This window comes from Eschscholzia californica, unplaced genomic scaffold (genome assembly GCF_041429995.1).
Source record: "Eschscholzia californica isolate CP2 unplaced genomic scaffold, dmEscCali1.0.p SCAF_4, whole genome shotgun sequence".
Taxonomy (NCBI): Eukaryota; Viridiplantae; Streptophyta; class Magnoliopsida; order Ranunculales; family Papaveraceae; genus Eschscholzia; species Eschscholzia californica.
Window position 1 is genome coordinate 49229744 of NW_028238461.1, and position 13095 is coordinate 49242838.

Consider the following 13095-nt stretch of genomic DNA (forward strand, 5'->3'; position numbering starts at 1 on the left):
CATCTTGGGATTGTCTGCAAAAGTTCATATGTTTCAAACAAACACAAAGACAAACAAAAGCAGAATGTATCTACACAACCAAAATGTATAAACATATACTAGTTTTTTTTTTTCACAACCATGAATGTTAAAGAAAAAACATTCTGTTAATCAACAACCCATAAATCTTGATCAAATGACTAAATTTCTCCACAGAAACATAAATGTTAAAACAACTCTAACCTAGAAACTTGATGTAGTATCATAAACACCCAAATGACCTTTATGTGTAGATGCATGCTTTCGAAATCACTAACAACTATCAAAATGTCTGAACATAATCCAAAATTTCTTCAACACAACCCACAATGATAAACCAAATCATGCACTTCATAAACAAAGACAGACCCCCAAAAAACCAAGACAAAGTACTAAATGTCTCCACACAAACCTAACTTTCGGATCACAACCGTAAATGTTAAAACAAAACTAACCTAGAAGCTTGATGAAGAACCATAAACACCCAAATGGTTCCGAAATCACAAAACAACAACCAAAATGTTTTATCACAAACTTTAGAGCAACTTAACCCTAAAACTTTTTCGAAAAACAACCCAAAATGATTTATCACAGACTATAGATCAGACTACTAAACTTGAAATCATAAACCCTAATTGTTTGAAAACTCCCCCAAATTTTCAAAAACCCTTAAAACTGTACCAAAAACCACAAATCTGAAACAAGAAACCCCAAAAATGTTCTAACAATCCTAAAACTTTACCAACAACAGAGAGAGGATCAAGAGTTAGATGAAGAACAGAGACGTACCTGTTTTGAAAGAGAGAGAAATCGAGAAAGAAGCTTGAGATTCGTTGAAACAGAGAGAAATAGAGAGAAAAAAGATGAGATCCGGTTGTTTAAATAGGTTTGGTTGAGAGAGTTTCGGCTGTAACGTTTGGACTCTAAGAGGCGTTAATGGCTGAGGGATTTCGCTTGAAAAAGAGACAGAGAGAGAGAGAGATGCGCCGGTATGAATGAAGAGAGATAGTTTGATCGAAATAGAGAGAGAGGTAGAGTTGAATCGTTTTGATGGTGGGAGAAGATAGGATTTCAAGTTAGAGAGAGAGAGAGCGAGGAAGCCAAGAGAGAAAGAAAGAGGAGAGGCTGCATGTGGGTCGGGTCTAATCAAAGTCAGGGAGAGAAAGAGAAAGGCTTGTTGTTGGCGGGAAATGAATGAGGGATATAAGAGGTAAGCATTTCTTTTGGATGGATAGAGAGGTAAAATCACTTTTTGGGTTTTTTTTTAGATAATATTCCCTATTGGGTTGGATTTGGTATTTGGGCTCCTTTTTTGGGCCTTAGATTTATCCTCTCTAATACGTGGGCAGTGGGTTGGTTTATAAAGAATTCAAATGCATGAAGTTGCCACTTGTCAACAATTAAAGTGGCCAACAAAATGACTTTGCTTTAAATCCCTCAATTCCTATGTCCCTTGCAGATAAGTCCCACTAAATTTACAACTCACTATTCCAACCACAATTAATCATTTTATGACCCCCAATTTAACTTCTTATTTTCTCTTTCCTCCCACAACTAACCATGAAAAAATAATTAATTCTTCTCGGCGCTCTAATTCGTCTGATTTTCCAATTCAAAAAATCTGGGTGTTACAAAACCTAGATCTTTTTAATTTTACAAGAGAAACTTAGATTTTTTTTTTTTTTTTGACAAGAGAAACCTAGATCTTACATATTGTGAAATAATATCCCTCGTTATAGGCAGCCACATCTAAACGAACCCGATTCCAAGATAACCCCCATTAGGAGGGGCCAGCGCTTTGGGGAAAGCTAAATATTTTTCGGGGTGTAAAATTTAAAAGGAATATGTAGAATTTTAGAAATTTTTCGGAGAAATAAAAAAAAACACTCCACCTCACCTCACTCTCTCTCCACCTCACCTCACTCTCTCTCCACCTCACCTCACTCTCTCTCCACCTCACCTCACTCTCTCTCTTCTCCGACTAGGTCGCCGGTCGGAAAATTTTCCGGCCGGCGACCATGAAAAAAAAAATATATTTCACTTACTCTATCTCTCTCTAGAATCCGACGAAGGGGTTTCTCTTCGCCGGAGTTTCGGTCTGTTCTTCAACAGATCTGTTCCAGATCCGATCTGTTCTTCAACAGACCGGGACTCCGGCGAAGGGAAACCCCTTCGCCGGAGTTTCTAGAGAGAGAGAGAGAGAGAGAGAAATTTTTTATTTTTCTTCATGGTCGCCGGCCGAAAAATTTTCCGGCCGGCGACTTGTCAGAGAAGACAGAGAGTGGTGGGGAGAGAGAAGATGAGGAGGAGAGAGAGAAGTGAGGTGGAGAGAGAGAAAGCTGAGGTGGAGAAGCTATTTTGCTTTCTCCGAAATAAAATTGTCAAACAAAATTGTCCAATTTTTGACCAAGTCTTCAAACCGCGGAAACTATTTTACTTTCCCCAAAGCGCTAGCCTTAGGAGGTGTTATTTAAGTTTTGCTCTTATGTCCTGGAAGTAATGGCCAATTAGCCCTCCAAAATTATTGTTTAGTGAGTTGCTCCGATTGGACGGAATTGGCCAAAAGTCCGTTTCAATTAGAGGGGATAAAGTCAACAAGTGATTATTATAAGGCGATGTTTGGTTAGCCATTAGGGCACAAGTCTCATGCATAAAACCTTTACGTTTTAATCCCTCTAAGTTAATATTTACTCCATGTAATTCAACAGGAGGCAATGAGATTTTAGGCATGTTAATGCCTAAAAACTCTCCAAATGTGCAGTAATATGTCAAAGAAGTTAAAGATGCTAAAGAATTGGTTAGTCGTGCCTCCGAATGATCTCAAGATCGGGCCTAATATCTCATTGTATTGGAGTTGATATTAAGATAGTCCTTGGTTAATCGATCAAAACAACTTAGATGACATTATTCATTAGTTAGGACTGAGTAGGGGCAAAAAGAATCGAGTTTGTCAAGGTATAGAGCAAAAAATGGGTAGGTCATAAATTGGAGCTCAATAAGAAATTGACCGAAAATAAAAGCAGACTAATAAAATTATAGATAAATGATACAATGAGTTCAATCTCAAATTCTCATAGCTTCATATTGAACAAACAATTTTAGATATTTAAGGGGGGGAAATGATAGAGTGCCCAGCAATTTTGCCCATTAAAATGCCCAACTTTCCTTATTTAGAAATAAAAGCGGTCCCCACCGTAGTCAAACTTTGAAAAACCCTTGTCTTTTAGTGATTCCACATCAGCTGGGCAATTTAATGGGCTAAAAACTGGACACTCTAGCATCTCCCTTTAAGGGGTGGTCGGGTTGTACTTTTTTTTTCTGTTGTTGACAGGGGTCTGGTTGTACTTGAGATCACCTCAAGTTAATTTACAGGTAATTAACTTATTGGAAGATTTGTGCCCTTGATCTTTTGACATGATCTACACTCTTAAGTCTTAACTACTAGACTACACTTCAAATCATATTATAATTTTGTTTAAAATATAATTAGGCCACTGTTTCAGGGAAAGCGGAAATGTTTTTAGGGAAGACGGTGTAAACCTAAAAAACCTCAAACCAAACACTCCCTCCCCTCAAGTCGCCGGAAAAAAGTTAGTCGGCCGAAATTTCTCTCTTCTCCTCTATCAGCCTCTCTCTCTCTCTCTTTATCTCTTTCTCTCTCCTTCCCTTTTCCCTTCTTTTCTTCTCTTTCTCTCTTTTTTTTGTTGTTCCGACGAAGGAGTTTCCTTCGCCGGAAACCTTCGTCTGATTTTCAGATGAAGGCGGGGTTCCTTTGTCTGTATCTCCCTTCGCCGGAACTGTCGTGAGAGGGAGAGAGGTAAGAGAGAAGGAAAGAGAGAGAAGAAAGAAGAGAGAAGGAAAGAGAGAGAAGAAAGAAGAGAGAGAAGAGAGAAGGAATGAGAGAGAAGGAAAGAGAGAGAAAAAAAAAAGAGAACTAGTTGACGTCGTCGGAATCCGGTGGAGGTCGCCGGCACTAATGGTGGAAGTCGCCGGATTTTCGTTGAGGTGAAAGGAGAAGAAGAAAGAATAAAAAATTGAAAGGGTGATGTTTGGAGGAAACAAAAAAAATTTGTTTTCACCCAAAACTTATTGCCCCGAAAACTTCGCTTATTTCCCTGAAACACTAAAGGGACAGTAAGAATTTCAGGTGAAGCGGTTAAATGCGTAGCAATCAGAAACTGACATACAACATCTGAAACATGAAGTAACGACTGCTTTGGCTTTAGACTGTTTGAGCAAATTCACCAAAACAAAGTTTAGAACTCCAATAAATATCTTGCAACTTTAAAATGACACGAAAATCATAAAACGCGCATATGACACTTCTTCTGGTTGGAAAGAGGAGACGTAGTCTAATTAACAATTATTATCACACTTCCATTACATCACATATAACTCCAAACCCATAAGCATTTTTTTCACTTAAATCCAAATGAGTTGATACCAATTGTCAAGCCCTAATTGGGAAAACGTAATATATTATAGAACTTATCTTTGCATCGTGGAACAACTGATAAACACTATTATAAGTGACAACAAAAACGTATATATATTTGCAACAAGAAAATATACAAAAAGGTATATATATATATGAGATATCCTCAAATTTATTCTTATAAAGATTGTGAAAATACCCTAACCCTCCGCTCCAATTAAATCCTATTTTCTCTAATGAATTTGATATGCCTTCATTTGTTTGATTAGGCTAACAATTTAACGTAATATTTGAGAAAAGAAAAGTAATGGGATGCACGGTTTGTGTCATTGTCATTGTAGTACAATCAAAGGAGAAAGAACGAGTGAAAAACCAAAAAATCTAGACCCTAATAGGAAAAGGCTGTGGTTTTGGAGAATAAAGAAAATTCTCCGGGGAATAAAGACATTTCCTTTTGGAAGGTAAAATTGTATTTTTGTCTACTGGGTTTTTTCCTCATTATTATTTAGTATTGGGCCTGATTCTCTTTAACCTCCCCGTTTTGGGTCTTATAATTACCGCCTCATAAAAGAACTGTAACACTGTTAGAATATACATTTACTTTTTTTTTGTTGAAAAGAATATACATTTACCTGCTTATATGAAAACAAAAATTATATGTCAAAACATATCTAAGGTGGAGAAAATTGCTAAGGATAATAGTTGCTTCCAAAATTCAAACATTTAATTTTTCAACAAAAAGAAGTTCAAACATTTAATTGAAAGTAAGTTTTGATAAACTATGCGAAAGACGAACCTGATTCAAAAGGCTTTTTCTAACTCAGAATCCCGTCTACCGGTTAACTAACCTTAATAAAATCATAGACCCATATTTCATATATTAGTGACTAAATCTCTTCTGATATTTTTGGAAAGCATTTTTCGTTTTGTGGGGCTCAATTTTTTTTTCAAATTCTTATAAGTACGGACTTATAGCCCAACTAAATTATGGTCTATAATCCAACAACATTATTTATACCTTAATAAACCCAAGTTTAATAAACTATGACATTCATATTTTTTGAAAATTAAACATGATACATGGATTTTGGAATTTATATCAATATTATGCATCACTTGAGCTACCAAATGTTGAACTTTACGATGCTCAATCAGTTTTTAATATATTTCATGGTTTAACATATAAAATAAAAATAAAAATAAATAAAAAAATAGAAAAACTAGGGCCATCTTTGTGGTAATCAACATTGGAAGTTTGACGTTAATGCCATTTGTTATTAGGTTAATCATCTAATAGGATAAATGCACGTGTGTGCCAAGACAAAAATGTACTAATCAACCGTCAAAAGATAAACACGTGGTATTGTTGATGTTAGGCTAAAATGAGTTTAATAATTTTGAGTGGATTCTTTCTTCTAATACACTTTATGGCCGACACTAACTAATCACTAATCAAGAACAAATTATCTTTTATGAATCCCCACTACTTTTTCTTTCAGACTTTTCTTTTTCACTTTTAACTTTGTCTCTTTGTTGTATGTGCATATCATCTTTTGTTAACGTTGAATATTTTTTTCCGAATTCAGTTTACGGTAATAAATTTGTGCAAACTCAATTTACCGTAATAACTTTGTGTTTGTAATACTGCAAACACGAACTCAGTTTTCAAAAGAAATGTATGAAAAGACGGTAAAAAAAAAATCTGAAACTTTTTATAAATATTGAAAGTAGATCTTGTTAGAAAAATAACGAAAAATCCTCTAACTATATAAATTAGAAATCCGGATTAGAAATTATATAAATTTAAAGTTTAAATGCACAAAAACAATGATAAAAAAATATTTTAGTCTTTGTATTTTTTTGACCTGAACAATAAATATGAAATGTTAGTTGTTTTCCTTTTACTTGTTTTGAGCACTTTGACTTATTTGATTTAAACCCCTAATATTAATGCACTTTAAGTCCAAAACATATTCATCAATCTTTTTAATAAGAATTAGAGTTAATTCCTATTTGGTCCCCTACTTTGTGAAAGAGATGAGATGAGGGGAAACCCCTCCTGCCGGCAACCTTCGTCGGAGAAGAGAGGAGTGACTTGGAGAGAGAGAAGTGGGTTAGAGAGAGAGAGGTGAGTTAGAGAGAGAGAGATAGGTGAGTTAGAGAGAGAGAGGTGAGTTGGAGAGACATGTGAGATAGAGAGAGAGAGATGATGTGGAGAGATATGTGTGGTGGAGAGGGAAGTGAGGTGAAATTCAAGTTTTTTTATGTTGAAAAAATATTTATAAGAAAGATAATTAGGACATTTACATCAAAAAGATGGGTTATATTTGAATTTATAAAAAATAGGGGACCATATAGAAATCTGGTCACAAAGTAGGGGGCCAAATAGGAATAACTCTAAAAATTAAGCTATCATATGAAGACTCTAATCCAACTTAGGGCTATAGATTTTTGGTGATGATTCAATAAGCACATATGTTGGGAGTACTATGTGAAATTTGAAAGTTTAGAACTAGGTGATCTTTTGACTACCGACAAATGGTATTGGAATTTGTTAACATATTAAAAACAATGTCGCAATGTAAAAGAACTTTTGGTCGACCGCCATCACCGGGATTATGATTTCTCCTCTCCTCAGTGCACTAACAAAACAAGCATACTTGTCAAAAAAAGAAGATTAGAAATCAACAAAATATTTTGACTTGAGAGTTAAGATTCGAGAAAATCTTTTGTACACACTTACGTATTATATGTAAAAAACTAGAGAAATGTTATAATTACTTAGAAGTTTTACTTAATTTTTGACATGTTGATTAACTTTCAGTAAAATAATTCTTTTGAAATTTAACTACAATCTGAACTATTTTTCTCCTAGACGAGTTCACATGTCAAAAATTAAGTAAAGATTCTATGTATTTATAGCATTTAAAAAAAAACGAAGACCAACAAATAATGTAATCCATATCTGTTTCCTTAACCAAGGAGTCATTTATGATATGTCACATACTTTATTTTAACTAATTAAATGGATGATTAAGACATGTTATCCTAATATGTAGGTCTACACTTCCATTAACCAATAAATTAAGTATCCCTTGATTAATTAGTTACTTATTGATTAAACCCTCCCTCCCCTTAATTGTCTCCTCACTCTTTTCTCTTCTTATTTCTGAATTCAATATCTCCATCATGCTTTCCGATCAGAGAGCTATCACAAACACCACCCAAACATCACCACCGGAAGATCACAACGATGACAGCATAAGAGATATATATGCTTTAACTCCACCACCGTCTGTCGAAAACCAAAATATCCGAAGAAGATTGGACGCGTGGGAAAGGAATAGTCATCGATCATCTTCGCTCAATTCCGATCAAACATCAAGTGAGAATTTTTCTACTATGAGTAGAGAATTTAATGCTTTAATTGTTGCAGGATCGACAATCGGGAACAACGGAAGCGATAACGGAAATGGTAATAATAGTAATATTAACCATCTTTTAAGTAGAATTGGAGAAGATGAAGATGATTATGATGGTATACCACAAGAAGAAGAAGAAGAAACAAATCCTTTAGCTATTGTTCCTGATAGAAACCCTAGTTTTGATGATCACGTTCTTTCTTCTACGAGACATAATCCAGTAACTGGATCATCATCATCATCCCTAAGATTGAATTATACCAATAATAATAATGGTAATAGTAATAGTAATAATATGAGTATGGGAATGGTTAAAAGAGAAGAGACGGAATCGAAGATATCCGCGTGGCAAAATGCAAAGATTTCTAAGATTAATAATAGGTTTAAGAGAGAAGATGCCATTATTAATGGATGGGAAGGTGAACAAGTTCAAAAAGCTAGCTCTTGGATGAAGAAAATTGAGGTATGGAAATTACACTATGTAAAGATTATTTATTATTAGTAGGCTGAATTTACAATCACACTTCTCTTACACTCACATATGTGACCCTTATAGTTCATGATCTTAAAGATGATTTTTGGTAAAGTTGATTTCCTACAGATCAACCGACAAAGTTTACAATGATTTCGTAATAGTATAATAAGATTAATCTCCACATAAAAAAAAATTTAGATCGACACGATCATTGGATTGAATACTTGCATATATAGATGATTAAAATGTTAATATATTTTTAGTATTTTCTTCGAGGCATCTAGAATTTTTTTATAAAACCAAATTTATTTTAAAAGGTTCATTTTATGTAGCCTTTGATTTGCAAACAAATGTCTTAGAAGTTAGAGTGGGAAAATTCTGAATAAGATTATTTTCGGTGAGAATGATCTAGATAGTAATAAAGATGATATACTTAGAAGAGAAGTTTTAAAGACGGCTCCTTAAGTGTAAGAGGTCCCTCCTTCCTTAGGTCACAAACTTCACCTCAAAATTTGTCTTTGGGGAGGCGTTGGGGCGTTTTTCAAACCGTCCAGCTTAAAGAGATGTAATTTGGATATCTTTATGAAATCCCCTCTCTTGGGTTGAAAACAAATATGAGCTCATTTCAATGGCTAAAGTGAACCTCCTCTAACAAAAAAAAAAATTATGAATTGATTACTCTGTTTAAAGTGCTAACAAAACGCCACAAAACTACCATTACCATGGCCTACAAATTTTCATTCGGGAAAATGTAATCGTATCATATCTCCCTCCTATTGTTTAATAGTGGAGTATATATTTTTGTTGTGGCAATGACATTATTTAATAGTATAGATTAAATTAAAGGAAGCTAATTAACTTCATGTTTTGGTAATTAGAGGAAATTAGAAGAGAAAAGAGCAAAAGCATTAGAGAAAATGCAAAATGATGTGGCAAAAGCACATGGAAAAGCAGAAGAGAGGAGGGCATCAGCTGAGTCAAAGAGAGGAACAAAAGTAGCTAGAGTCCTTGAAGTAGCTAATTTGATGAGAGCACTTGGAAGGCCACCTACCAAACACTCTTTCTTCTAAACTACCTTTCATTTTGATGAACCAACCTAAATATGGTTTCTTGAGATTCAAAACTTTAAATCGAATCTCGAGGATGATCATGGAATGGTTAGTTATTATAGTTAATAATTTTATATTCCCAATATGTAATATATAGATGTACACACTATTCTGAAGTTGTTGGGCGATAGTATGTGTCTCTAATAGAGATATATGAGTATGTATTCAATTGCTTCACAACAAAAAAAGCATGCCCACGGCCCACCACCAGTTTTTTGTTGGAAAGGGTTTGGAAGGAGTTGGAACAAGCATATTGACTTTTACTTGGTATTTGGAAAGGAATGATTTTGTTTTCGTTTTTAGGGCATTGATGAAAGTGTTTGAGAGTTGAAGTTTTGAGTGAAATGTTTGTTGAGAGTTTATGGTATTCCAAGTCCATGTACAATTTCTTCTTATTGCAAAAGTCTGGTTTGAGTTTGATTAGTCTACTAGACTTTGTTGTTATTAATAACTTAATTTTGTCATAATTACTTAAATGGTTGGAAATTTAAGTGATTTAAGTTGTGTTTGTTCTTTAGGTAGAATATGACATGTCTGGCCGATCCAATATTAACTTGAGATAATTCTGGGAAGTTCACTTTAGTTGAGTGATCAGATGTATATCTATCCACAAGAATAACCAGCAGTCGAATTTTACCATTTAAAAACACAACTAGATATATCTCTCAAAAATGCAGTTTTTTAAATAGGATTTGGATGTAGAAAGATTTACTTGATTGTTACACTAGGGTTTAATGGAATAAGCAAAATACTAAGTTCTATATCAGTATTTTGGTCATTAACATAAAACATAAACGAGTTTCTTATAATTCACTCCAAATGCAATCAAAACGAAATTGTTAAAAACGATCTAGTCACTCGCGTACCAATGGGTAGACAAGGAATTTTCCAAACCTTATACTTCGACTTTCCAAACATTAAAGGACCTATATCTTTCCGCATCTTCCCCCTTCTTTCTTTTGTTTTAGTATATGAAGTTTTTTCAAATACTATAAAAACCCATTAAAATATATAACTGCTATGTATTAAATCAAGTTCACATTTATACCAATTACCAGCCCATAGCCTCATATGCCCTCGCAAATATTAGGCTTTTCAGTCCATTGTTACAGTGTGACTACTGACTAATCCGACAATGCTCAAGTATAAAAAGAATCGACTATAAAAACAAGAACAAAGAATTGATTATAATAAAAATAACTTCAATATATTTAATCCAATTTAGTTACGCAAGTCTCAGAAAAAAACATAAAAGATTCACTACATAGACACATAGTAAAATCTATTGTTTCTACGACGAAGATAAATCAAATAAAACTATTAATGTGATGAAATACACTTCCTAGCAGACAGGTCAAAAGATGGTACGGTAAAGGTGCCTGAAATAACTCCAGAAGCCATTAATTGATAAGCAGCTTCAGTCATATGTGTTTCATCCCACATTATATAACTCTCTGGATTCTTACAAACATTGTTCATCTCGCACGTCTCTGCATTATTTTCATAGAGGTATGCGTCCAACCCTCTTGCTTCGCAACAAACTACGTAAAGTGTATCTTTATTTTCTACAAATCCAAATTCATCACGTCTTGAGTTAATGAAACGCATTGATGCAGAAGTATAATCGGCGTAAATTATGTTGACATGAGGGTATAGCTCACGAAGTTGTTGAATAGTGAACTGGAGGAGTGCATTGTGATGATCAGCAACTTGATTTAATTCATAAATACACCCATTCTGATCATAGACATGTTCATGAGGGTAGTTGTATTGAGCTCTACGAAGACACCCGATTGGGATTAATCCTGCCACCATTACTTGAGTTGCTCCTAGAGATATTAATTCGCTAACGGTACCAGTAATTTTGCTAACCACACTAGGAACCATATTTTGGAGTTCACTACTGTCTTTGTCTAAAGTATAGTCGTAAGTACCAATTCCTCCAAGGTGAAACAATGAACTTCCAAAATATTGCTGACATTCTATGAAGTTAGAACACAAAGACGGGAGCAGGGTTTTGAACCATTCTATTTGAACACCCAGCGAACTCTTAGTTGTAGGTGCATAGGACGACAAGTTGGCAACTTCATCGTCAAGAACAGTAGCTCCGATGACTGCGAAATTTGCACCGCTCTTGAAATCTTCAGGCTTATCTCCAGCCAAATAAGGTGGTAGGAATGGGAGACCTAGAGCTTCAGCCATGAAGTCGATGATAAGACGACCATTAGAGAAACGTCCAGAGGACTTGTTGAAGAAAGTGATGCCATAAGGAAGAGAGTGAACATCCCCATAAGTTCGATTGGGACGAATATAACCATGAAGGAAACTCATGTCTTCATGAACACCATCAGGACTACGATTGACTTGATCCCAGGTGAGGTTAGTAGGGCGAGGAGGAGATGATGATGCAGAATTCACGGTTAATTCTTGATTTTGTAACACATAATTGCCTGTATCCGATATGTCATCTCCAAAATTGAAAATTGAAGTTATACATGAATTTCTTCCTTCTTCATTAGTATTTCCAGCAGTAGTAGTAGTACTGATCATTACCCCACTTACTGCTAACAGTAGTATAAACCAAGCAAGGAAACTACTCATCAGATGGACCATTCTTCTAATAATTTTTGTAGAGGAAGAAAGAAAGTTGAGAGATGTGTAGTGAGCAGATAGGAGGTGAAGTGGGGGGGTATTTATGGAGGTGAATTTGCATTGCCGGTAAGAGGATTAGACTTTCTATTTTCTAGTTTGTAACAGTTTAGCAATACTTATTCAAGTGGGAGTCCGATGATGAAGTTATATGGACATCCAACCCCAATCCCATTAGGATAGGGAAACAATACCATGTGGCAATATTTCACCATAAGAAATTTTAGGGAAGTTTAAACGCGTTCCCCTTTCTGTTATTAGCACTTCTTTCACCTCTTTGACGGTGGTAAAATTATTTTGACCATCATACTTATCAGCGCCTCCCGTTCATCACATTCAGAACTATCTTGTTCACAAAATTTGTTCAAGTCTTTCGGTTTCAAGTGTATTCAGTAGCGGTGGTAAGGTTCAACCAACTCTGTGAACCAAAATTGGTTGGAACCGACCTGTTTTTATTTTAAAAAACACTTTCAACCTATCGTTTAGTCGTAATCGATGAAGGTTTCTTCAAAATCAATCAAATACATTAAAATTCATCACACTTCAAATTAACTGATTCTAATCAAAACTTCAAATAAAAACAATTGGAGCACATCTTTTTTCAGACATTGTAGACTCCTCAATTGATTTCGACCAAAAACTCAAATAGAACTATTGAGATCACCCGGTTTAGATTTGTCTACCAGCGAATATAGATAGAGAAGTAGAGGCTCAAGAGATGATCTGAACCCAGGGGCTTCAAAGATCTATTCCACATAATCGAACTTAAAGTGAGAAAAAAAATTTGTGACTTTGGGGTCTAGGCAATAGATAACTGTGGAAGAAGTAAATGGGAATGAGTTCCACGTTAGATTTTGTAGGTTCAATCCATATTGTCACCAAAAATATGCTCGAATCCACCTATTTCAAGCCACACACGAGCATGGGAGTGGTTGTTTTGACTTTTAACAATTTTTTAGAAATTTTGGCTGCATTTAACCAAAGGCC

The 13095-nt window shown here is 34.9% G+C and overlaps 2 protein-coding genes across 2 annotated transcripts; one reads left to right on the forward strand and one right to left on the reverse strand.

Moving 5' to 3' along the window:
- The first annotated feature begins 7540 nt into the window (after positions 1 to 7540).
- On the forward strand, positions 7541 to 9910 carry LOC147545607 (remorin 4.1-like). Its single transcript, XM_086638360.1, has 2 exons — positions 7541 to 8338; positions 9229 to 9910. Exons 1-2 carry the CDS (start codon positions 7643 to 7645, stop codon positions 9418 to 9420), a joined length of 888 nt encoding a protein of 295 aa, XP_086494486.1. The 5' UTR covers positions 7541 to 7642; the 3' UTR covers positions 9421 to 9910.
- Positions 9911 to 10647: 737 nt separating this feature from the next.
- Positions 10648 to 12894, reverse strand: LOC147545608 (GDSL esterase/lipase At5g45910-like). The gene has a single exon (XM_086638359.1). The coding sequence runs from the start codon at positions 12070 to 12072 to the stop codon at positions 10780 to 10782; it is 1293 nt and encodes a 430-aa protein (XP_086494485.1). The 5' UTR covers positions 12073 to 12894; the 3' UTR covers positions 10648 to 10779.
- Between the last annotated feature and the right edge of the window lie 201 nt (positions 12895 to 13095).